The 26,756-nt window shown below is 38.4% G+C and overlaps 2 protein-coding genes across 2 annotated transcripts in view; both read left to right on the top strand.

The window, feature by feature from the left end:
* Window positions 1-424: 424 nt before the first annotated feature.
* LOC311300419 (uncharacterized protein) lies at window positions 425-4,723 on the top strand. The gene is made up of 3 exons (XM_084424664.1): window positions 425-521; window positions 2,787-2,874; window positions 3,555-4,723. Exons 1-3 carry the CDS (start codon window positions 436-438, stop codon window positions 4,434-4,436), a joined length of 1,056 nt encoding a protein of 351 aa, XP_084280790.1. The 5' UTR covers window positions 425-435; the 3' UTR covers window positions 4,437-4,723.
* Window positions 4,724-8,446: 3,723 nt separating this feature from the next.
* col22a1 (collagen, type XXII, alpha 1) overlaps window positions 8,447-26,756 on the top strand; it is a 59,597-nt gene continuing 41,287 nt past the window's right edge. The window contains exons 1-8 of the mRNA XM_084422997.1: window positions 8,447-8,655; window positions 12,309-12,463; window positions 12,744-13,310; window positions 20,081-20,161; window positions 25,193-25,304; window positions 25,395-25,518; window positions 25,620-25,895; window positions 26,573-26,653. Of these exons, the coding sequence (XP_084279123.1) occupies window positions 12,373-12,463; window positions 12,744-13,310; window positions 20,081-20,161; window positions 25,193-25,304; window positions 25,395-25,518; window positions 25,620-25,895; window positions 26,573-26,653 (1,332 nt within the window). The 5' untranslated portion in view covers window positions 8,447-8,655; window positions 12,309-12,372. The remainder of the gene's footprint in view (window positions 8,656-12,308; window positions 12,464-12,743; window positions 13,311-20,080; window positions 20,162-25,192; window positions 25,305-25,394; window positions 25,519-25,619; window positions 25,896-26,572; window positions 26,654-26,756) is intronic.

Below are 26,756 nucleotides of genomic sequence, written 5' to 3'. Positions count from 1 at the left end.
GTTATCAGTAGCTCCTCACAGCCCAACAATATTTGTGACCCAGAGCAAAAATGAAAATGGAGAAAGGAAATGCACACAAAAGCACCATTATCAGCTGGTTCCATCTGAACAATCACATCTGTGCGCGGATAAGGACAGATGGATATGGCTGCCTTGAAGGCGTGGGGTTTCAGGCAGATTGTTACAATTCTTCCCCAGATTTGAGAGCCTGTGCAGCACTGATGCTCGTTAAGTCCGTTGCCCTTTTGAAACCAATTTCAGTGTCTCTGCACTCATGCCCGTACGAATATGTGGTCAGCTTGCTTTTTCAGGCTGTCGCGCCCCATGCGGCGCTAAGCTCGGTCTGGATAACGACAGCACTTTCCCTGCTCTGGGTCACCAGGATCAGCTCTCACTCAACACCACAGCCATACATATAATCCCATCAGCCCCAGCATGGAAGAAGAGGATTTCAGGGTGACTATGAGGACTTTAGAGAAGATTAGGCCACTGGATGTCTCATTCCACCTCACAAATGAAGAGTAAGATCGTCAAACTGGGGATCATCTGCTTGCTTTACATTTCCACATGTGTCGATTTAGATTGATCTCTAGTTTTTACCCAGAGAATAAAGAAAAGTCAGAATAATGCAGAATAGTTTGCCAAAATATGCTGAATGCAAACAAAACACACAGCAGGGAATTATGTATTTCACAATGCAATACGCTCAACTTGACCTTTGTTTCCAATTCCAAAAGCACTTATGATATATATTTTGACTCAATATTTGGTGAAATTAAACAATGCTAATCAATCCAGTTGATTTAATAGTGTTAGTGATTTAGTTAGTGATTAATAGTGATTTAATAGGTCCACCTTTTCGAGTTTGAGTCGAAGCCCTTAAAGGGTAACTCTCGCCAAATTGCAACCTAGGGTCTTTTTGTTAAAGGGATACTCCACTTTAAAATGAAAAATCATATACTCATCCTCATGTTGTTTCAAACCTGTATGAATTTCTTTCTTCTGCTGAACAGACAGGAATATATTTAGAAGAATGTCAGTAACCAGACAGTTTCTGGTCTCATTGACTTCCATAGTAGGAAAAAAATACACTATGGAAGTCAATGAGACCAGAAACTGTCTGGTTACTGATATTCTTCTAAATATCTTCCTTTCTGTTCAGCAGAATAAAGAGATTCAAACTTTCATTTAAAAGCATAATTACAATGGAAACGCCACTTTTAAGTTTGACCGTATTTTCGTTTTTGGTCAAAATGCCTTTTGAACGGGAGTGCTAGGGGCATGACTAGTCGATCTCCGAATGCGAATGAACTGACTCTGAATTTTAGTATTGTTTCTTATATGAGGATCCTTTTTCAAATACAAGGTCAATATTGATTTTCACTAACAACAAAACAACAAATTATCTGTGAATTTATATGGAACTAAGCTTTAGGAGCTTTCTCTCATCCCGGTTACGTTGCATCTGGAGATCGACTATTTTTGACTGACAAAATGCCGGCGGACGAAACACTAACTGATGTGAGTCGTACAAAACCTTTCTTTTTAGTAAACTCTGTGTACACAAACAATGTTGTCAATGCTCGAATTCATGTGTAGAGCCCCTGGTGATACTTCAAGCACAGTTTCATGTTGTGCTGAGCCTTCTTAGTGTTTTAAAAATAGCGATTTTGATGCTATCACTGCAGTGCCCCTAGCACTCTCATTCAAAAGGCATTTTGACCGAAAACGAAAATACGGTCAATCTTAAAAGTGGCGTTTCAATTCTAATTATGCTTTTGCACGAATGTTTGACTTGGGTAGATTAACAAAAATAGCCTAGGTTACAATTTGGCGAGAGTTACCCTTTAACCAATTGAGTTTGAGCTGAGTTGATGTTTAATGTCTTGTTATCTATTATATAATTTTATGTTGTTACTTATTTTATTTCATGTTACAAGTGATGTGGATTCGACTATACTAAAAATCGGTCACACTTTATATTAAGGTGTCATTGTTATAGTGTAAGTACTGGGTAATATTAATTAACAACAGCTACTTACTATAGGGTTAGGATTAGGTTTGGTTTAGGGTTAGTTGCATGTAATTATCCATAATTTAATGTTATTACTATGGTAAGTACATGTAACGTGTAACAAGGACACTGAAAAACAAAGCGTTACCAACATTTTGGAGTCTAAAATGTCAGAAGTCCACCTGAGTGAGTCTAAGTCCAAATTAATTCATAATTGCAGTCTGAGTCCAAGTATCCAACTCTATGATTTAATATAAAATAATAACTGTCATGTTAAACATATAGTAGCCTACTTTTTAACAAATTGTAGGCAGTGTTCAGTCCAGTGTGCAGCATTCAGTCAATAGTAAGCTGGTGTTCCATTCCACAGTCAAGCACATTTGAGGCTGCAGTCTGTAGCGCCATCTAGTGCCTGCTGACAATATATCACATTCTCTACTGAACATTTGAAAATAAAATGTAAATAAAAGGAAAGAAGACCATGTGTCCATGAGAGCACATGGGGGTTTGTGAGTGTGTGTGTGTGTGTGTGTGTGTGTGTGTGTGTGTGTGTGTGTGTGTGTGTGTGTGTGTGTGTGTGTGTGTGTGTGTGTGTGTGTGTGTGTGTGTGAAGTGGATTTGACATCAGCAGAGATCACAACTCACCTGCACACTGACCCCAATCCTCATAAGGATCTTACTGTCAATCACTGAGACAGTTGTCAGTCTAATGCAACCTCTTTCTCTCTCTCTCTCTCCCTCTCCCTCTCTCTCTCTCTCTCTCTCTGCAAAGTCACAGTCTCGTGCAGGACAGAGGAAAAAAACAAACACACGGCCTGATGATTCGGCAAAAACACACACAGGAAATTATGGCATCAGTTGTGAGTATATAAGCATTCTATTATATTGTATTCTATTGTATTCTATTCTATTCCATTCTATAGCTGTTTAGTTGTGACTGAATTGTTAGAGGAAATTATTGTTTTCATTTAAAAAATAACTGCATATATACTCCACATTTGGAGTGAAGCCGGTGTCGTTTTAAATCAGTAATCAAACATTCTATGGAGTGTATCAATAAAGTAAAGAAATGTAAAGATGATTAAAAATGGTCCTAATAAAGGGAAAATAAAGGGAAAATATTAATATTCATGTTTAACTTGAGGTTAAATGTTTCTTATTTAATTTGATTAAATACTACTATGATTTTTGTAAGAAGCAGTTGAAAAAAAAAAAAATATATATATATATATATATATATTACCTATTAAACATGATTATTGTTTTTTATCCTTTTTTTTGTAAATTGAATAAAATGTTCATTGTTCATGTTCATTCATAAAAAATAAATTAAAAAAAATCCTATTTATGCACAATTTATGTGTCCACAAAACAAATTTTAAGCATTTAGATTTTTAACATCATAAGAAAAAAAATCAGTCTGTCCAAACTTTTCACTGGCAGTGTGTATAAGATTTTTTCCATAAAAAACGTGTCATAGAAAACTGCATGTAAATGTGTGAAATGTGTCAAATTTGTTTTGCACGTGTGTTTGCTAAAGATTCAGGAAAGTTTGACCTGCCAGGGGGAAAATGCGATGATCCATCTAAGTGGCTGTGGTATTCAGCTGGTGTCTAAAAAGGGCCGTCTCTCACGCACACCTGCCCTCCATCTGTTACCGACACATGCTGAGGAGCCTGGTCACTTGAAGCTCTCCTCCTCCTCCATACAGGATCAGGGTAGAGCTCCTGTTCAGCCCTCAGAGCAAGAGAAAGAGGCTGAGAATCTCCCCCCGAGACGCCCTCTGAAACTTGCCCCGCTAGAGCTCCCCCTAGAGGTGAGAGAGGCACAGTGGCAGAAGATCAGAAGTGCTCAGGAGGCAAAAGCGGCGGGCTGTAATTCGTGGGGGGCGTATCCAAGAAAAGCAAAGGTTTGTTGGCAGGACGGCCCGGCCAAGTCACCAGAACGCTCCCCGTTGAGTATCATCACAGAGCCCCACAAGCCACTGCAACCTGTCAATCAAGTCAAGCTTGGATCTGATAGGCCAGCGGGGAAGGAGGCGGGGCGAGGGGAAGGTAATCTGTCAGTTCGCTCGGCACATGCTCCCGAGAACATCTGCCAATCAGAGCACGGCAACAGCCAATTAGCTGCTACAGCTAAAACCCAGGATGCAGACAAGAGGCGTCTAAGACTGCGAAGGACTCGGCGGCTCGAGGAGGATCAGAGCAAATCCAGTTTATCAACAGGTGATGAGAGCAAACATGCCTCAGCCGGCCCGGGCAAGGGTCAGCGTGCCGGCGACAAGGCCATCAGAGATGCCAGCCGTGTGCTGCAAAAGGCATCATGGAAGAACCTACGGGAACCTGGGATTCGTGAGATGGAGGCAGTGGGTAAAGTTGGGAGAAGGATGGCTGTTAATGACATTCAGGAAGCCGTGCTCTGACTCTTTGACCCGAAGAGGAAGTGCAACAGGTGGTGTTGGGGTTAGAGACTTGAACATGGCAAAACAGCCATGCCTACAGAGGATTTCCCCTCTTGGGTTTAGATCTGAAAACAGCTCAGTAATGTAGAAAACAGCACAACATTCCTGATCCAAATATGAGAGATTATTTAGAGTGAGTCCGTCAGTGATTATCGCTGAATAAACCCAGACAGGGTGATCAGGACTTGGACGTGAAAGTTATTACAGTACTTACTCAGTAAATAATACTAATAAAAATATCTGTGTCATGGGACTCGTGGATATATTTGTGTGTGTGTGTGTGTTTTAGTGCTGTCAAATCGATTAATCGCGATTAATCACATCTAACAAATGTTTGTGAATATATAATGTGAGTGTATATGTGTGTGTGTATATATATATATATATATATATATATACACATATATATTAGATGCGATTAATCAATTTGACAGCAGTAATATATGCATTTTAATTAGATACTGCCTAATTTGCATATTTGAACATAACATTGCAGAAAAGTTGTAATATAAAATTGTATGTCTTAATGAACTGTGATTAATTAACTGGGAAGTATGGTAATGTTCAATAATTAGGGTATAATAATAACTACCCAAAAATAACCCTATCCACCTGTGGTGTCTTGCTTTAAAATGTTAATTTATGCAGTTTTTCATTGTTACCTGCAGAACACTACATCTGACCAATCAGAATCCAGTATTCCGGTGAGGCGTGTAATAAAATCCATTTATATTCTTCATATAAGACGATTATCGTTGCTAAAACTAGATAAAAATCGACTGTCCACATTGACAGTCTTGCAAAGAGTTTGTCAATACTGTTCACCGCAGCCAATGAAAATTTCAATGATCACTGTGTTTCTTTTCCTATTTACATAAATCAATAAAATGTTGCTGTGTCTAACACAATCTGAGATTAATAAATAAATAAATAAATCTGTCTTTCAGGGGACAGTGCTAAATGACTAAAATTACTTTCTGACTAAAAACGGTCATTTCAGCACTATATAGCTAGCACTAAAATGACACTTTGTAAAAGCTGCAAAGGCAACAGAACACTAGCTCATGGTTATTATTGCGATGGATTATGGGATATGAGTACTCTTTATTGTTAATTAAACCGTTTTTAACAAGTGTATCCTATTCAATGTTGCTGTTAAGTGTGATGAACATTGTAGTAGAAGTAGTAATTTAAGTAGTTTTTATTTAAAGTGGTGAAAATCAAGTTTTTAATGTTATTTGTCTTTGTGTTGTTTTTAATGTGCTTTAAGACAAACCATGTGCAAAATCATAAGTCAACACCATTGCTGAGTATTTTCTTATTAAAACTGCAGTTAACCAAAGACAGTCTCAAAAACGTGGTTTGAAACCCTCTGACGTGACGTCACAAACTACCTTGTAATCCATCATGTCAAGGTCCCGCGGGCTTTAGCATATCATTAACAGCGATCTAGCAGGGTGGTCCAGGTAGCCTATATTTTTCTGTTGATATGAAAAATCGGGTAGATTTAGCAATATGAAGGTGTTCTGAGCTGTTCAAAGCGCTTCTGATGATTGTTAAGCCTGTTTTATGCTTCTGCGTCCAACTGCCTACGTCGTAGGCTGTGTGTAGCGCGCGTACCCTACGGCGTACCCTGACGTGCACCCCTCCAAAAATGTAACAACGCGTCAATTCTACGCGGACACAAGCGCTGTGATTGGTCTGCCAGAACCCCTCCCTCGGGGTTTCACACGCTCCCTAGGTACGCGTCAACGCGGACAACGACACAGAAGTATAAATTAAAACCAACACGTTGCCTACGGCGTATAGGCTCCGGCGTATGTTCGACGCAGAAGTATAAATAGGCCTTTAGAAGGCAGATGCCAGACTCTGAGATGGCAAACGGAAACATGGTTTGTGTAACATTAGCTAGACATTATTAGCTGTTGACAAGCAAAAGGCTAATTATATTAATTACCGAAGTTGTAAAGAGCGATACCTTTGTGCAGCGTTTACCTCAGTAAGTTGGCCGAGTGAATCTCTGAGCTCCCTCTGGCGTGAGTGGAGGCGGGGCAAATTAGCATATTCATGAGTCCACGACTCTGCAAATACTAAATGAAGCAAGGGTGTAGAGTTGCATTCAAGCTATTTTAAGGCATGAATATATATATATATATATTTTTTTTTTTACAGGAAAAAAACTTTAAATACTGTATGTCATTTTGGTGATCAAATATTAGTTTTAAGGGATACAATTATTGACTACAGGGGGACTTTGAAGTAGAAATCTGAGAGAGGATTAGGACTGAAACATGACTCAAATTGGTTTCAAATCGGCATCAGAGCACCCCCGCACTGAATCTAGTTAAAATTCATGGTTGTATAAACATGAGTTGCCTACAGTATATTAGGCTACTGATCAACTGGCTGCCAATGGAGAACACCATTCATTACCACTAGAGCTTGTAATATTTTGTTATATGTTAAAGAAACGGGCATCAAATACAAACCTTCTTCCCATAATTAAATCGTAAGCTCAAGCTGTAATTTTTTTTTTTTAATGAAATCTTCATAACAGAAACAGATCTGAATGACCTTTATAACCCTATACATGTCTCCTCACTTGAGTTCAAAGAACCTATAAACTTCACTTCCTCGTCACTTTTGTAGATCTGCATCTGTGCCAAACCATCAGTTGTCCTCTGATGGACTTTGCCCTGCGCTAAAGTTAGTGCGACCTCCTGCGAGACCCCTTACAAAAAGGTAGAGGATGGAAATAGATCTTGTTTCTTTTCAACAAGATGAACCACGAGCAGTTACTTCCTGCACGTTTTTACTGGTGGATGTTTATTGCTGTGTGGCTCGGTTGTTGATGTGTTTTACTGTCCATAACGATGGGATTTAGGGAGTTTGGAAAGTGCATGTTTGTAAGATTTCGTGAGTGCCCGATGCCTGTGAAAGTACTCTGTGGTAAAACGTCCAGATGAGACATGAAAAGTAAGACAGGAGGGGAAGGGAAAGGGAGAGAAAGCAGGGGTCTTCAGAGACACGCCGTGCACACAGGATATCTGGCATGTTCGGCCTCAAAGAACAAGACTATCTGACAGGAAAAACAGCAGGAAGGGAAGGTCGGCAACACTACAATCTTTTAAGGTAAATTTTTTTAAGGCATCCATCCATCCATCCATCCATCTTGTAGGTCACACTACCCCATCAAAGGCTAAACAGGTCTTTTCACACTGTGTTTAAAGGAATAGTTCACTCAAAAATTTAAATTCTGTCATCATTTGCTCACCCTCAAGTTGTTCCAAACATGTATGAATTTCTTTCTTCTTCTGATCACAAAAGAAGATATTTAGAAGAATGTCGGCAACCAAACAGTTGATGGGCCCTATTGACTTCCATAGTATGGGGGAAAAAATACTATGGAAGTCAATGGGGAATTTTTCCTTTTCCTGTCATTCCAATTCAACTTCCTGTGTGTTTAGCCAATTAATTTGACTATTTTCCTTAACTCAAAGGTGGCCAATTCTTCAATTCTGAATGTTGCACAACCCTGGAGCATTTACACTAGAAAAGAGCCACTCAGTTCAATTTTCAACTTTTCAAATCTGTGTTTTAATGAAAATGCACATTCACTCATTTGACACACTACTTCATCGTGTGAACTCTCACTATAGACACAAACCTTGTGGGTAAAAATCACCCATCAGTCCCATTGGCAACCTGTTGTAGGCTCAGCCTGGCCTGGAGAGAAGAATCAATCCTTAAAGCCATGGAGACAAGAGGAGAGAGGGAAGGAACTTGTGTGAGAGAAAAAGAAAGAGATGACGAGAAAGAAAGTGACAAAAATATCCCGGAAAGTTGCTCTATAATTGGTGCAGTCTGTCAGAGCTCTATTTTATGTGCGTGAACAGGGCAGGGCAGCCATCTCGTCCCCACTGAAACCCAACACTTAGAGGAGCAGTCCCTCTTCCCTCCCACCTCCCAGCAGAGGAGAGCAGACTCCACAACACTGTGCTCCTCACTGCAGGATTACTGTGTGTGTGTGTGTGTGTGTGTGTGTTATCACACCTGTGTATGACCTTACCTGGAGCTTTATTTCTAGGAGGATGCTGCTTTGATACTTCAGGTGTCTGTGAGGTGTGTTTTTGGAGGAGGTTGAAGAATATCTTCTTGTTCCTACATATTGACAGCACAGGTAAGAGTGAAGTTTATTGTTCATATCCCAAATGTATCCCATCAGCAAACAGTGTTTGATTTGTGATATTTTGCTCTAAGATGTTTAGTCATCATGTCTTGATAGCTCAGTCTGCTCTATAACTACTGCTTTCTTTATTCTTCCACTTTTGGGGGGAACTTTAGTAAAAGTAAAGGCTGTTTTTAACATTTCAGAAGAGTGAAGATTTCTGGTTTATTCATCTGCAGGTTGTTCCCAGGCTGGTCGTTTAGCAGAGTTTTGGAGTTTGGCCGCAGTCGGGCCCTAGAGTGTTAGTGGAGATAGAAACATTAAACGGTTTCAGAGACTCAAAATGAGAAATGTACTTGCAGACAATACAACAATTATGATAACTGATGTTTTTTTGTTGAAAATTCCAAACTGTCCAATAATGAAATAACAGAGGTAACTGGATGAGATCAGTCAATTGCATTGTTAACCAAAAATAGTAGGTTATATAGAGTTGGTAAACCAAAAATTATATGTTATACTGTACATTCGTCTAATAATAAAAAGGTTGTAAGTTAGTCAATGAAAGAATGCAGGTCATGGCTAGTAACCAAAAGATTGTATTTATTGTTCTGGTAAACCCCAAAATAGTATGTTTTACTGTGCTTCTAATAACTAAAAGATTATAAATTGGTCGATGAAAGAATGCAGGTCATAGGATGCAGGTAACTAAATGTTTGTATGTTGCATGGATGTTAAACAAAAGGTTTTAGGGCTGGTGATCGAAAGGTTATAGGTCGTAGGGCTGGTAATACATGTTGGTCATAGCACTGGTACTGTGAATTAACAATTGTAGGTTGTCAAGCTAGTTAACAAAAGTCTGTAAGTCAAAAGGCTGGTAACCAAAAGATTGTAGATTGGTGGTCTAGTAAAAAATAAAATAATAATAATTCTGGTTGTAGGACTGGTAAATGTAAGGTTGTAGGTGATAGGGATTGAACGATTTTTTCAAGTCGACATCTATGTGATTAAAGTCAGGTCGACGTTGTCATTAATGAACAAATAAGCCTGAACCTCGAGTTGAGACTCGAACGCGGGTTGCCTTGTGCACAGCTATGGCATATGACACAGCGCTGCCCACAATGCTATTGCTCCAGGTCTCAGTTCTTTTGTCTTGGGGTCATTATATTTCTCACAGATTTTTGCTCGTTCTAAATCAGATACAGATAAAGTGGCACAGTAAATATTACATATGAATGCATTATAGAGAGCTATTGCGTGTGAATTAATTCTACCTGGCAGCGTCTCTCTACTAATTGTGAAGCTGTGGGTTTTAGTTACTAAGAAATATATGCTACTAACTTTTCAGCTTCTTAGCTAGTTTATTGATAAATCACAGAACAGTGTTGACAATACATTTATGCGCTACTAAATGTTTCTCTATTTGCACGTGATGCGATATACTGTCTGTATGTGTGCGTTACAATGCAGGATGGCGATTAACTTGCGTATACAATAAGCTGTTTAACATGTGCATTCACCCGATTCATTTTGATCATCCAGATGGTATAATCAAACATATCTAGTGGAGAGCTTTCAGAGTATGCATTTATTTGTCATTTTAACTGTTTGAAACAAAGCGTAAAAGTGAACACAAAAGATTTATTATCCTGTTGTGACTTTTATAGTCAATGTCAAGCTTAAAGTGTCATGGCAGAGCAATCAAGTCATCTAGTCTGTGCAACCCCTAGTAGGTGACCATGACATTGTACCCTTGAACATGGCACTCACCCACAGGTTTAATTTGGGACATTGACCATATGGGTGAACTGGGTGAACTGGGTGTTCCCTCCCACAACCATTTCATGTAAGTTATGAAAAGAGTTTTGTTTGTTTTTTAACTTTTTTTAACCAAGCACAGGCCCATTAGTTTTAAAATGCACCTGGTAATTTAGGCTAATAGCTTGACCAGTGGGCTGGAAAAACAATGTGCCTTTTAAAACTTTGGACTGCTGTCTGCCTGGAAAAAAAAAACAGTACATATTGGCATATATATATATATATATATATAGAGAGAGAGAGAGAGAGAGAGAGAGAATTTGATGTCTAAAATCTAAAAATAAATCATATTACAGGTGTTACAGGTGCTATTTGTTCTCACAAACACATGAAAATCCAGTATAAATGTTGTTTACTGCAAATGTATACAGTTAATGTTACTAGTTAAATGAATCCAGGATACTTTCACAGCCTCAAAGAAACATGAGAAAACCTGCTGGTCAAAGGGTTCAAAGAACTCACCATACTGTGGGCTTTTAAGACCAAAAGTAAAGAGAAAGCAAGACTTTCTGGGTCATATGATGATAGTGCAAACCTTCATGAAATGAAAAAAAAAGGAGGGAGAGGAATGAGCTGTGGAAAACAACAAAGAAAGGACACGGAATTGTGTAAGAGGAGGCCTCTGACCATCAGTCACGAGGAACATAATTGTTTTCCTATTGGTCTGATGGGTCCAAATAAATGGGCAGTTTTCCATAGATGCATCAACTTTTGTACTGGATACTTTGAACTCTCTAACCCAATTGATACCATTTTTACAAGTCATCAAAGTCCCATTTGCCATTGATGAAGTTCATTCTGTTGTCCTTGGTAAAGGGTTTTTCTGGAGAATAGCAATTTAATGCACCTGAAAGTAGGGGAACTTAGCTGAAATTGCCTGTGAGGAAAGATTGCCACATCATCAAGGCTCTGCAAACCATAATTCAATGCTTCCCAACGTTGTTCCCTCGCTCCCTGATGACAGTGTGCTCCCTGGGGCGAACTGTACTCCGGTAAATCAGAAGAACACCCTATTTACAGCGAAACATCAGTTCAGCTTTGCCAGAGTAGCGTGGTTAGTCACCAGTAGTGTATATATATAGTTTGGTGAACAGGGGAGTGAATTACAGATGGACATAAAACTTTCTGGGGGTTTTCTTTCTATTACCCCACCTTGTTCACTCTGGTTTCCTGATGGAGATCTTACATTTTTCATTATGTGTTATTTATAATATTATGCAGTCGGTAACACTTTACAATAAGGTTTAATTTGTTAACATTAGTTAATGTATTAACAAACTAACAATGAGCAATACATTTGTTTCTGTATTTATTAATCTTTGTTAATTATTGTTGATAGAAATACAGCTGTTTATTGTTTGTTCATGTCAGTGCATTAACTAATGTTAACAAATACAACTTTTTATTTTTATAATGTATTAGTAAATCTTGAAATTAACATTAACTAAGATGAATTCATGCTGTAGAAGTGCAGTTCATTCTTATTTCATGATAATTAAAGTTTAAAACCTCATTGTAAAGTGTTACCCGTTTTACTTTTGTAAGGGAAAAAAAGTCATAATTGTATTTATATTGTACTTAAAATGGTAAAATAGTCCTGTATTCACTTGTATACTGTGTTTATGAGCATGATGGTTCATTTTGTTATTGGCTCAAACTAAAACGGCAACTTGGAAAGTAATCAGGATTAATGTGGGCTGCACCAGTAGTACATCAGTAAGAAATGTTATGAATAGCACACGGCTAACATGAATCATACACTCCACTTCTGTTTGCAATCTATCAATATAACTCCGCTCCGAGTCAGAATGACTGATCACCTCATATTTGTTTTCATGTCTCCACAGAAGCAGCAACTTGATGATCATCGCACCTTAGTGGGAATATCAGCAAACAACAGCGGAGAAGGAGATGGAGTTTCGATTCGGCCTCAGGATCTCTCTGGTCCTGACCATACTGGCTCTGACTCTGTACAGAAGTGGTGTTGAAGGACAAAGGGCAGGTGAGGTCACATACTAGCCTAAATATACTGTTTTCATGACCCCTAACCACATCTCTGTTTAACTTTACCTTGGCAATTCTAATTCGGACTTTCAGTGAGTCTGTTATGTGTGCAGACTGAGGTTTTGCACCTGACAAACTAATAGCTTTGAGTTCTCTGTCAAATTCAGTCCATGTATTATCCAACCAGACCATGGTACACTGACAGAAACACAAACCTCATAAATCTGTGGCTAAACTGTATACACACTGTCTGTAAAATTGCATGTCTTTTGTCCCAGGTTGCAAGAATGTCCACTATGATCTGGTATTCATCTTGGACACCTCTTCCAGTGTGGGCAAGGAAAACTTTGAGAAGATCCGGCAGTGGGTGGCAAACCTGGTAGAATCTTTTGACGTAGGTGTGGAGAAGACACGTGTGGCCGTGGTTCGCTACAGTGACCGTCCCACCGCCGAATTCAACCTGGGCAGGTACAAAACTCTTGAGGAGGTCAAGCGTGCCGCTGGGAACATCCGCTACCTGGGTGGGAACACCAAAACTGGAGATGCCATCAGCTTCACCACCAACAACATCTTCACGGAGAGGACAGGGGCAAGGCCTGCCGCCAAGGGAATTCAGAAAGTCGCGATCTTGCTGACGGACGGCAGGAGTCAGGATTTTGTTTTGGAGCCATCGGTCGCTGCAGCGGCTGCTGGAATCAGGTTGTTCGCCGTAGGGATTGGGGAAGCTCTTAAGGAGGAGCTGGAAGAGATCGCCGCCGAACCCAAAAGCGCTCATGTGTTCCACGTGACGGACTTTGACGCCATTGACAAGATCAGGGGCAGGTTGAGGAGGAGACTCTGCGAGAGTGAGTATTGATGACTTTGACCTTAAACCACGTATGTTATTAAAAATAAAGGTTCCAAAAAGTTTTTTTTTACAGTGATGCCATGGAATAACCATTTTGGGTTTTTTAGAGTGAAGAACATTAAAAAATATATAAAGAACCTTTTTCCACTATAAAGAACCTTTTGTCCAATTAAATGGTTCCAGGTATATTAAAGGTTCTTCACAGAAACATAGGTGCCAGTATATTTCTTTACACAGTCAGATAGGTTAGGTGGGAGTTGACTTAACACAGAGTCAGCTTGACCGCTGACCAACTAAAAACATCAGTCATTTAATATGCTTTTGTTGGCACACATTCCCATTCACAAGAAGGTCTGTTCTGTGCCATACAAGACTTGTTGGACAGGAACTGGAAGCTCTTTGGCCAGGGCATTTATGTGGTTTCTTGCCTCGGTGAGCTCAGAGTAAAGAGGTGTAGGACAGAAAAGCTCAGCGCTCAAGTGCTTTTCCTGATCACATCTGCTCTGCAGGCAAAGATAACCTAAAAGTACATGTGGGATAGTCTTTGGAGGCCATTACAAACAACAAGCTTGCATTAAAACTATGAATATAGATTCAAAAATACATAAACCCAAACCGTTGAGGTATGTGGCCTGGATTGACCATGCAAATGCAAATTATGTGTACGCGTAGTATGTTTTTAGTGATGATGGATGCTTAGCCTTGACATTCCTCTCTAAAATTAGCGTGAACGGGAGAGCGACGACACCTGGAGCTCTTCAGTTTAAAGTGGAAATCTGAGTCCGGAGTAGCACTTCCGCTTTCCAGAACTCTTGTGTAGTCAAAGCAACATAAAAACATTACGTATACAGTGGTTAAGCGGTCATTTGTTGAAGTTGCAATCACTGGGATTTGAAGAGGTTGTAACACAAGCCTTCTCCAATGCCTGCTTTAAATCAGACTGCCAAGTGTGAAGATAGGGAACCATTGGACTTGGCAGAGAGATGCAGAGATAAAAAGAGAAAGAGATAAACTGATTTATTGTAAACCAAACCCTTGACCCTGCCTTGATTCCAACCAAAGGTCCTCCTCTGAATGACTCTACGTGACTCAGAAGTGCAGAAATATCAACTCAAACATTTCACTGCCAGCTTTAGACTTTGTTGTTCTATTAGGGATTGTCCTTTAAGCATTTAGAACTGCATATCAGGTCCAGGTCTGTGATTACCAAGATAATCTGACACTAGCATTGGCATCTAAGAATACTGGTGGCTAGAAATCATGGCATCTCCAAGGTCCAAGTTATTTTTGCTCTGAAAATTACAGTCCTAATGTTTCAAGTGGAACTTGGCTTCACCGTACTGCGTTTTTACTTTTTAATCTTTGGCTTTTAATTTGTTTTATGTGAAAAGATAACAAGTACTACCTCATCCAAGGGCACAATTAGCATGATTTTAATTTATTCAATGTGATTACCCATAACGCAGTTTTTTCTTCTTTGGAAAGAAAAGACATTTCCTTCTCCAAAAGTTGGTTGGAATCAGTTTTTCCCTTTCTTTCTTTCTTTCTTTCTTTCTTTCTTTCTTTCTTTCTTTCTTTCTTTCTTTCTTTCTTTCTTTCTTTCTTTCTTTCTTTCTTTCTTTCTTTCTTTCTTTCTTTCTTTCGTTCTTTCTTTCTTTCTTTCTTATTTAGTAATAATAATTCAGAATGAATTGCTTAGATAATGTTCACCATAAATTCTAAAGATTGTGTTGTTGCATTTTCATCAGTGTAAAAGGGAATATATGATATATTAGTAAAGTGTACATTTTTGTACTAAATTCATAAATAAATAATTTTTGACCAGGATGTGTTACAATAATGACAATGATATTTGTGCTTAAATGAAAATTAGCCCATGATGTACTCACCCTCAAGTCATCCTAGGTTGACATGACATTTTTCTTTCAGACGAATTCAATCGGAGTTATATTAAAAAATGTCCTGGCTCTTCCAAGCTTTATAATGGCAGTGAATGGCCGTTTTGAAGTCCATAAAAGTGCATGAGTCTGTGTAAGAATAAAATCCATATTTAAAACTTCGTAACTTAATAACTAGCTTCCGGCCAAACGAACATACGGATTCCACTTAAGTCTAAAGCGCAACTTATGCGAGTAATGCGACGTACTGCTGATATTTACGCTACGCCATGGCGCACTACGCTACTTTCGACGTCACAAGTTGCGTAAGTTGCGCTTTAGGTGTAAGTAGACTGTGTATGGCCGTTTGGCCGAAAGCTATCATTTTAATTTGTAACATGCATTTGTATATGCACTTTTATGGACTTCAAAACAGAAACGGCCATTATAAAGCTTGGAAGAGCCAGGATATTTTTTTATATAACTCTGGGAAATTATCATGGGATAATTTTCTTTTTTTTGGGTGAACTATCCCTTTAACTGTCATTAAAATAGTCTTACAATGCAAACAACAACATTCTTTATGCATAATATAATTTCCTATTGATTAAATGGTGAATATTACTTCCAGCTCTATGGTAATACAGGAAGTGCACTGGGCCATTTTTAGCATGCTTGAAATAAACGAAAAGTGCAAAGCTTGTTTGACTAGTAGTTTCATCACTTAGTGTATCTGGGCTTTGGTTCAGGTCGGTGGTCCACCCATGACCACAGCCTGCCAGATCTGTAATCAGTGGTGGGACGCTGCTAAACAGAACAGAAGTGCACTGTAATATGTTGGGTGTGCTAATTTCCTCATGTTTGCTTTAGCATCTGTTGTCCCTGTTTCTTAAATCTGGTTTTGATTAGCTTAATTTCATATAAGAGAGAAAATATTTGATTTCAGAGTATAGTTTGCACACTTGCTGGAGGATTTAGATGTGTTAACCAGGAAGAATGCTGAACAGGAAGTGGAATATTTCGGGGTTGGACTTCTCAGAGCACAATAATAGAGTAGGACTGTCTCTGAATGACTAGAGCATCCGAGAAAACTTGGATGTGTGATGTTGTTGATACTGGCATTCTTAGTGGTTTTAAATGCATGCAGTTGCAAGGGTGTTTTAGATGGTGGCTTTTTAGCTCCCGTTTGAGAACTTCAAGTCTGAGCTAAAGTAAAGTTTGTAATGGTTTTATAAAGTCCTCTATGTGACTCAACACTTTCTAATATGCTGCGTCATTCTCTAGCCTGAAATGTCAGGGTGATTAATCGCTAGTTTCATTGATCAGCCGGTACCAGTTGGCCCTTTTTTAAGCATAAATAAATACATCAGCTTGGTATGATTTGTCATTTGAGACTCGTATTTTATGAACTGACTAATATCAATACAGCAAATTGTCATGTGCATATGCATCCATTAGATACTTAACCAACAACATCTGGAAACATTTTGCAGGTGCATCATCATTTATTTTCAGTTATAATCATTTAACCAGCTATCCTTAGCATATCTGATATGATTGTTTTGGTGTAATCCAAACACAATTTGATTTCCTCTAAGAAATAAGCAAGACAATAAATGCAAAAGTGTTTGAAAAACAATGTAGAAATGCAGTACTCAGTCCATCATTTTAGTTCCATGGCCACTCACTAAATTACAGCCTTTATGCCACAGCTGAAGGAAGTTGCCCTCGATAGAGCACAGTTAGAAATCACTCATACGTGCCATTTAAACAATGACGCACGACTGGCTTTTGATTGCTTTGTTATTTCGCCAGTCAAAGGAAATAGGTACTTCAAAAACAACTCTTTATGGACAACCACATTTTCTTAGTTACTTTTCATTTAGCAGCATGCTAATTGTGGGGTCAATTCCCCCAAAATAAATGATGAGGTTAAAGGAACAGTTAAACTGTGAATCATTCTTTTAAGACAGATCTTTTCAATGCATCAGCTTATACAGTTCAGAAAACCAATCAAAATGATTTATTTGCAGACTCTGTGATGTACTAACTAGAAATGTACTTTGACAAATTACTCCAATACCCACTAGTTTAGTGGTCTGACATGACTTAGAACTGCTAGTAATAGTCAGTGATTGACTTTTTGTGTTTTAGGAAGGTTGTGGACACAGGAACACGGCCTGTTTGCAGTAACACAGAAAGAGAAACCTCAAGTTATTATGCACATAAACGCCTTGAAAACGATACATGGATGTCCGCATTACTGCAATAACTTGGCTCACATAACAAATACAACTCAAATATAGAAAGCCAGGTGCTCTTTTCTCCAACCTTTATTTATCCCCGGGTGGGCGGCTGAGCTCTTTATTTATTCGTGGTCAGGAGGGTGATGTTTGGATCAGGGCAGGGACTCGCTCGGGGGTTTGGGAGAGTCATGCTGAGGACACTGTATCGGACAGAGATGTAATTGTGTCAAGTGACCCAGCCTCTGTAAAGTGGAATTCATAGCGAAGTTGAGGCCTCTTAAACGCTACAAAGCACTTTTTATAGGAGCGATTAAAGAAAATTACAGGGTCTGATTGTACATGATTGTCAGGGACGCGATCAGCCGCTGTGGTTTGGGCGTCTGCCTGGTTCATGCCAAGAGTGTGTGCACGTATGAGCGCGAGAGAGAGAGAGAGAGAGAGAGAGAGGGAGGCATAAAATGACATTGAAATCATTTGATCAATGTCATATTTTGTGCATTATTCTACCAGTGAACACCCAAGGGAAGAGACTTCGATTTAGCCGTTTAATAAGGGTAAAATGGGAACACATCATTTACATTTTAAATTTAAAGATTCAAAATTGTTCATATCCTGTCTGAGAATGAATTCCCACTTACTCTCTTTTTTTCAGGTTTCAGGTGAAGCCTACATCAGATAGTACTTTATGATTTTACACCAGGAAACCTAAAACTTTGACTAAAGTTTGAGCACTTGGTGTGATTATACTTGTCTTTGTTGTCATAAGTTACAAGCAGGATGATGACCAGAATAGTTGAAAAATGAAAAATCTTTTGTTTACTTGCCTTCATGCTGTTCCAAACTTGTTCCAAACTTCATTCATTCGTTCACGTGAAAGACAAAAGTAGATTTTTAAAGATTTTTTGTTATTTATTTTTTCTTATGTAGAAACTGCTCATGATATTATCCACATCTGTCAAGTTCCAAAAAGAAACAAAAAAACACCACAAAAGTATCATAAATTGCTCATTGCTCACGACATAACTTTATGGCTCTTGACAGTCAGATTTATTGGTGCTTGACAGACTTGGTTGTATATGGAAGAGGTAAATATTCATCACAAATATATACTTTTGACCAAAAAAAAGAGCATATACGGCATAAGGGTGAGTAAATAATGACATAATTTTTATGTTTGGCTAACAGTTACGTGTGTGTGTGCGTGAGTGAGTGCGTGAGTGATGGGAATGTATTAAATTGGAATCACATCACCTGTACATCTTTTCCTGTACTCTCTTTTCAATTAAAAGAAACAAAAAGACCAAACAAAAGCAATAAGCAGTCATCCATAGTGTTTAAGCTAATATTAGCATCCTTCCTTAGCACTAGCAAGTTCCTCTCTACAAATAGCACTTTCTCATCACAGATGCCATAGTAAAACAAGTCTGCTGGTGTTACGTTTCTTCCTGTCATCGCTGCTGTCACTAGCTATGCGTCGCCATTTGAAATCTGCCCGTTTGTATGGCCTAAATTATCACCGCTGTGACGTTAGCATAGCTGCACTCCACCAAACTCTACGCTCACTGCGACCAACCTGTAACTTTCCCCATTTCTATGTGCCAATGTCACATAGAGTCGTAAGTTATGCCACCATGTCTTCGCTGGAGGGCTTGGGAAGGATTCTCTAACAGTCTGTCTTCAAGCACAGAGAGGAAGATGGATAATATTACAGTGAAAGTCACTCTCAACTGTTCATTTTCATCAGCTGCCAGTAAAATACCTCTTCAAAGATGGCAATGTTTACTGCTCAGAAACATTATGGCATTTTTATTTAGGTATCATTCAAATAAATAAAAAAAATATCCTAAAAAGCTTTAAAGGGGTCCTATTATGCTCATTTAAAGGTTTCATAAATTTGTTTATGGGGCCCACTGGAACATTTTTTACATCATTTAATGTTCCAAAAATTTACATTTTTCATTGTTCCAGCACCTGTTCTCTCTGAACGCTCTTTTAGTTTCAGTTTCTTAAAAACCTGCCTTCCGAAAAGCGCAGACTGTTGTGATGTAACACTACAGTAGTGTAACACTACAGTATAATTTATGAGACTTTATCTTTGCAAATTTGACTTTGAGACATTATTATTTTGCTTCTGGAACTCTAGAAGAGACATGTCTTATTCAGATGTCAGGCAAAAGTCTCTATTTAAACTAGTTTTCTAACAGCAGTTGAGATATCAAAGAAAACCTATGTGAAAAAGAAGTGCCTTCATTCATAGATAGAAAAAAGGTTCTATCTATTTTCATCCTAATTATGTCTGTATAACATAAAACGTTTAAATGTTAAATAATCGTGAATGAAAAGGTTTGTCACGGGCGAAATACCACGGCAGATTGCCTGGGCACCTGGAACCAGTACAATAAAATGTCAACAAAAATTTTTTATTTCACAATATGATTTTGACTAAAAGCAGATGTTTAGAAATTTCAGGAGTGTTAATAAAGCACAGATTGCCTCATATTAACCCAAACAGGACTAAAAATATTCTAACTGTAGAAATAAATTGCTCTATATGATCCTAGCACCTGTGAAGAGCTGTGTAGTTCCTAAGGTCGTTTTGCCATCCGAAAATATGTTCACCCATAATGTTGTGTTTCTCTCCACAGATGTTCTGTGTCCCAACATGAAAGTCCAGGCTGGCCGTTTCAGACCGAACAGCACCAGTGCTGGACAGACGGAGGTCCCAGGTAATGTGTCCATGTTCTTCCCATCGTGCTGTGGTGTTAAAAGTGTCATGAAAGGCCCTCAGCATCGTATCAATCCACTGTTTGCATCTGAGGAAAAGTTCACATGGTTTCATTGATAATAATGAGACTGCAACTTCTCATAGGATGCCTTGTTGCAGCTCTAAATTTTTTAATAAAAATGTATTGTCTTCCATCATTTGCGACGTTAACATCTCAAAACTGGAATTTTATGATCCTTTAATATACGTTTCATCTTCAGATGTGAGAAAACGAAAACTTTTCTTCCTCTCACGGTTATACAGTTACATGAAAATAACCCCTACTGTATTTTATTTTCCGGTCAAAAATAAATGAAGAAGTGCACAGCATAATGATTCTGACACATGGACTCCCAATCTTGCACTTCAGAGTCTTTTTTTTGTGTGGATTTAAGTATTAATACCACAAACTACAAGCCTAGTTTCTACATTTAAAGTACCTTTGGATCCGAAATAAAGCATTCTTTTCCCTGAAGGTTATGCTTTAAAACATGAAACATTGCAGCGAGACATCGATGTTTCGAAATAAGAGATATTTTGCCCTCCTCTGTTCTAAGAAACGTGGAGTTCTTTAGTGATTACACAGATCTGGAGGGATGTTGTGTTTGGGTCTTCAGGGGTTTCTGAGTTCCTCTGCGAGACTCCCACTCAAATTCATCAACCTTAAGTAAGAAACCAGACCAAAACAGAGAGAGAGAGCACTTACCTGTGCAAGAAAATGACTATACAATCTGGTGCTATAGGGGTGTGCGGAATAGAAGGACTGATTCACTGCAGGCATATACAGACACTGCTGTATGTACAAAATGGTCGAGAGAGCTGTTTTTCATAAATCTGATGAGTTTGGGTCGTGTTTTAATTGCTCAAATCTCTCTTGATAAATCCATAGAGAAGTCGTAACCTTGAAAAATGATTTATGTTTCTTCGTTTGATATATTTTATATCTGCATTGCTTCAAAAAAACAAAACTTTCTAAAGTCTCTGCAATGTGGTGCATTTGACTCTAATTACTTATAATAAGGAAAAGTGCTGTCTTCGGTGTTCAGGTGAAGTTTAAGGTGTGATCTCTCCATGTCTGAACATCATTTGTGGGTCACTGCGCTTTCCTCATCGTTCCTATATCATCTTCTTGACGTTTGTGCTTAGATCTGTTTGGTTGCAACTCTTTTGGATTGCACCAACTAGACTAGATCTCTCCTCCTTTGGTGGCTGTAAGTGTTAATTATGGTGTCTTGCTCCTGTAATCTGCGATCCTCAAGAGAACAACACAAGCTAAATCTTCAGGGAAATTCCAGGTTCACATGAGATGTCACAATTGCTGAAGCTGCCAACATCTGCATGCTGTTTCTGAAGTTTGGAAAGTCAGTGTTGGCCAAAGCAAGGCCAAAATGGACATAAAATGTTGCTGACTCAAGACTGTATCTGTAAAGTAACTTTATCAATACAAAGCTAGTTTATTTGTAGCACTTGCACACTAGATAAAGCTCTGATAGAGTGTTTGACACAAATGTGTAAGTGTTTTGAGGGTTTGGAAAGTTCAAGTATATAGTAAATTGGATTTCTGAAAGCATAACTAGACATCTCTGAAATTCTCATTGACCATCAGTGTGTTAGAATGCATTTGAACCAACTTTTGGTCAGCTTTTGGTGCACAACCCTTGTTTTCTTCTAAATCTGCAATGCACCATTAAATCAATGGAGTTGCGGTGTGGGGTTGTAAGTGCACTAACTCATTTTTATCGTTCATATATTCAACATAGCTTTTTACTAATGTATTAAGGCACATTCACACCAAATAATCACCATAAAGATAACTATAATGTATAGCCTAATGATAACAACATTAGCATCCTCTGACCAATTAGCTATGTTTGTTCTCTGCCACTTTAAATGATCGAGTTCTTTAAAGCAGGATTGATTCTGATTGGCTGTCAATATTTTTATCATCCATCACATGTGGAAAACATTTTTATGGAAGTGATTCCAACTAAATTGTTGGAATATAATATAGACTAGGCCTATGCTTATCACATGTTTTGCGCATGCGCGGCCACGGACTATTTTTAAAAGCGGAAAGGTGGAGGGCAAAGAAATTAAACAGAATAATGGGTCTCAAGATGCGTTATTAATAGTTCCATTATTTTTTAAGCATCGCGTTGCGCGTGTGCAACTAAATGCCGAGGGGACAAAACACCAAGATGTCCATTTAGCGCATGCGTCTGGATCAAAGACTTGGCTGTAACCACAGAGAAGTTTGTCACGCTGACACACTGTGACCGTTTTAAAACGCTGCCGTTAGCGTTTTTATGCGTTGACATCTTGTACTTAAGGGCGCTGGTTTCTATGGTCGTCGCGTTGTGTGCTGGAGTGCCCATGTGTTCGGATCAAAGTCATGCGTCGTAACGCGCTCATCTGTGCCGCGCCGCAGAACCCTCGCTCTCTCACTGTTTAAAATAAGACTCGCTCGTGATTATACGCTTTCACTCGCCAGGCCCAAATTACAGGTCCTGCAAGCGAAACGCTATCGAGAGAGAGAAAGAGAGAGAGAGAGAGAGAGTCGTGCCTGGCGCATGGAGAGCAGAGTTGTGGAAATGAGCTGAGAAGCGAACAGCTGGAGGCTACATACAATTTGGCATTGGCATTATAGTATCCTATAAATACTATAGTATTTAATGTATTTTGCCATAAATACCTGACAATTTAACCAGGTTTGATGTCAATGATCTGGAACAGCATTGGTTCTCATGTGTTAATGAGAAAGAGATTTTAGAGCAATATTTTCTGCAAACAACTGCTTAAATTTTGTACCATAAATACGTAATTTGGGCTACTTTTTATGGTGTTAAACATCTCCTTTTGTGTGTCAAAAACAAGAGGGTGAGTAAATGATGACAAATTTCTCTCTTTTTTTGTGAACTATTCCTTTAAGGGGCAAATCACACTATACTTGCTCTATATCCAAATATTGATTAATCTATTGGTCCAATGCTTTGAAAACTTATTTTTAACTTGATAGCCTACAGCTTTCATGGCACAAGAGACTGCAAAAGCATTGAGATGTACGGATGCTTTTGCACAAAACTAGCACAGATGGAACACAAGAAAGCGTGAACGGCCCCCTATAATGCTGACCTGGCAGAAACCTTGAGGGATTTGTTAAAAAAAAAAAAAAGCTTGAAAGATGAAAAGTGCTTTTGCTGTTTTATGCATTTTTTTTGTACCGTATCTGCTTTCTTTCTACGTTCTCAGCCACCTGTTACTCTATTACAGACACAGACACACACACACACACAGTCTGGCCTAGACTTGCACGTTCTCACATTACCACCAAGTTAAACAACTCCAAACATCCTTCAGTTCAAATAATCGTTGACTGTTTAAAAGAGCCCCCGTTTGCTGACACGAACACACCTGCCCTAAGAAAACAACATGAGAATTCATCAAGTGAAAGTGAGATTTAATAGGCGGCATATACACAAACCATCAGCGGTTCATGTACACTACAGTATCGACAGCTGTTTTGAACGTTTAACTCAACCAGCATTAGTGTGTCGCAGATCGACCCTTGACTTTCTTCCTCAGGCAACGCCCAGGGCCCCGCTGGCATCGCCATGGCGACAGACTATATATTGGTTAAAGGAGTGCCCTGGTTTGGCCACTATACTAGGGTAAAAGGCCAATACTGCCAACCTCAGTAGATACACACACACACACACACACACACACACATATGTTGGAGCACCGCTGACGTAATTGCACATTAAAGGTTGGTTTTTAAAACATCTGGTGCAGCAAGTGCCGTTTAATGAGTGTTGGCTGCGGATCTAAAGCGTTAATTAATGGGCTGATATCCACACACACACAGCTCCACTTTACTATTTTTAAAAAACAATGATGTCATGTTTGTTCCCAGAGGCATGGATTTTTTTGTGTGAATGTGGAAAGTGGCCCGAGTGAGGCTTGTTGTTTTGCTCGTGGATATAGAGGAGAGATATTAAAACACTTAAAACACAGCTGATCAATTTGACCGTAATTTCCTCTTTGCTGTGATTTGTTTCCTTGTTTATGTTTCTTTATTACATGTTTATTACACATTACATTATTACTTTCTGGAATACATAATTCTGATTGGTCAGTCATGGCATTTTGTGGTCAAATATTTGTGTGTAATAATGCTAAATGTATAGTTGACTGTTGTCTCAAATGATTTCCTATTTAGCTGTTAGTTTCATGTCCCTTGTATCATTTTCTGACTTAATTTCTTCTGTTTTTTATGATATATATATATATAAATATATATATATATATATATATATATATATATATATATATATATTTTAAGTGTCCTTACACAGGTCAAGCTGTTTGGAGAATGGGTGGAAATATATAAATAATATTATAATATATAATAATGCGATAAATACAAAAATGAATTTGAATATATATAATAAAAAAAGTATACATTTAAAATAAAATACATAAATTATGCATTATATATATATATATATATATATATATATATATATATATATGATCATATAAGTTTATACATTGTATCATAATATAATTAAAATTAACGTGATAATAAATTATATTTGAACTTAAACAGAACTTGTGTATGGAGTTTTTATGAAATGTGCTAAATCAGTAAATGTGCCTAGCCTAGCAAAAACGTAGAAGCTATATCATTGCACACAGGCCTTTTGTTTATTGCATTATGACATTATGACATTATATCTTAATCTTATTTATCTATTTTTTATAAGAGTGAATTCTCTGCTTCAAGAAAGATTTAGGAGAAGTTCATTTTCAGTATGTTGTCATTTTGAACTGTCTCTTGGGCTCCACCTAGTGATCATTGATGGAAAGACGTGTTAACAATATTCAACAGTACAACACGTTCCAACACTGGAGCAATGTTCCAATCAACCAATCAGATTTTAGGGACACGTGTACAGTTTATGTAAAGTTTTTTCTTCTTCTCTGGTCTCAGGTTTTGATTTGATGGAATACTTCAATGTGAGAGATTTTCTTGGAGAAAAATTTGAGCCAGGTCAGACCCCGTATGTCCGACTCGGTACGATGCCCATCGTCCAACAAACACAGTAAGCGAATCATTACTTGCAATGGAATATTAAAAAAATCTCGTAGTTTTTCTCTTTTTAACAAAGCTTTCTTTGTCTCTTGTGTTGTAGAGATGTCTTGCCGCAGGGTCTGCCTGATGAATACGCCTTCGTGACCACATTTAAGTTCAGGAAGACCTCTCGTAAGGAAGACTGGTACCTGTGGCAGGTCTATGACAAATACGGCATCCCGCAGGTGTGGACAACTCATTCTGGGATGAGGATCTGATATTTCAATTGCTCTATATTTTTACCAAATAAAACCTAAGTCAAATATATTGTACGTATATTCTCCAGGTGTCCATCCGTCTGGACGGAGAGAACAAGGCAGTGGAGTACAACGCCGTGGGCCTGACGAAAGATGCGGTCCGGGCAGTCTTTAAGAACCCAGAGGTGGAAAACCTGTTTGATCGTAACTGGCATAAGATTGGCATGCGGGTGGACTCCAAATCTGTGTCCCTGTTCCTGGACTGCAAGCACATTGACACGGCGCCCATAGAGGAAAGAGAAGACATTGACATCCAGGGAAAGACTGTCATCGGCAAGAGACTCTATGACAGCGTTCCCATTGATGTAAGCACCCGTGTTGAGGTTTATTTATACACACTCTCATTTAGATTAGCTTACATCGTACAGAGTAAGTTGCACAAAAATACTGTGAAATGATGGCATCAAATGGTAAAAGCATAGTATACTAAGGTACTGATTGATTATTCATTATACCATAGTATTTGCATGGCACTTCATAGACAGAACACCATCATGGTAGTCTCTAAAAAGCATGGTAAAAAAGTAGTTCATGATTTGATGGTACATCAGTCTTCAGAAGTTTAAGGTCAGCAATCATTTCTATTCATTGAAGAATCCTGAAATAAATGTATTACGGTTTCCACACAAAATATTAAGCAGCACGATAATAACCAGAAATGTTTCTTGAGCAGCAAATCATCATATCAGAATGGTTTCTGAAGGATCATGTGACACTGAAGACTGGAGTAAAATTCAGCTTTGCATCATGGGAATATATTACATTTTAAAATATATTACAATGGAAAACAGTACTTTTAAATTGTAATACTATTTCACAATATTACAGTTTTTACTGTATTTTTTATCCCATAAATGCAGCCTTGGTGAGCAGAAGATACTTTGGATCTTTCTGACCCAAACTTTTGAACTGTACCGTACCTTTATGGAGTTTTTAAGTCAACCAAAATCACAGCTAATACAATCCTGTCTTTCCTCTATAGTTTGACCTCCAGAGGATGGTGATCTACTGTGATGGTAAACAGTCTGAGCAGGAGACGTGTTGCGATATCCCTGGTGGACCAGTAAGTGCATCTGACTCACACACACACACACCTTTATTCTCACCTCGTTATGTCTTCAAGAAGAATATTCACCTGGATAATAAGGCAAAAACATATGCTTTCA

The sequence above is a fragment of the Rutilus rutilus genome, assembly GCF_951802725.1.
Source record: "Rutilus rutilus genome assembly, chromosome: 11".
Classification (NCBI taxonomy): Eukaryota; Metazoa; Chordata; class Actinopteri; order Cypriniformes; family Leuciscidae; genus Rutilus; species Rutilus rutilus.
This window is presented reverse-complemented; position numbering and strand designations above follow the sequence as displayed.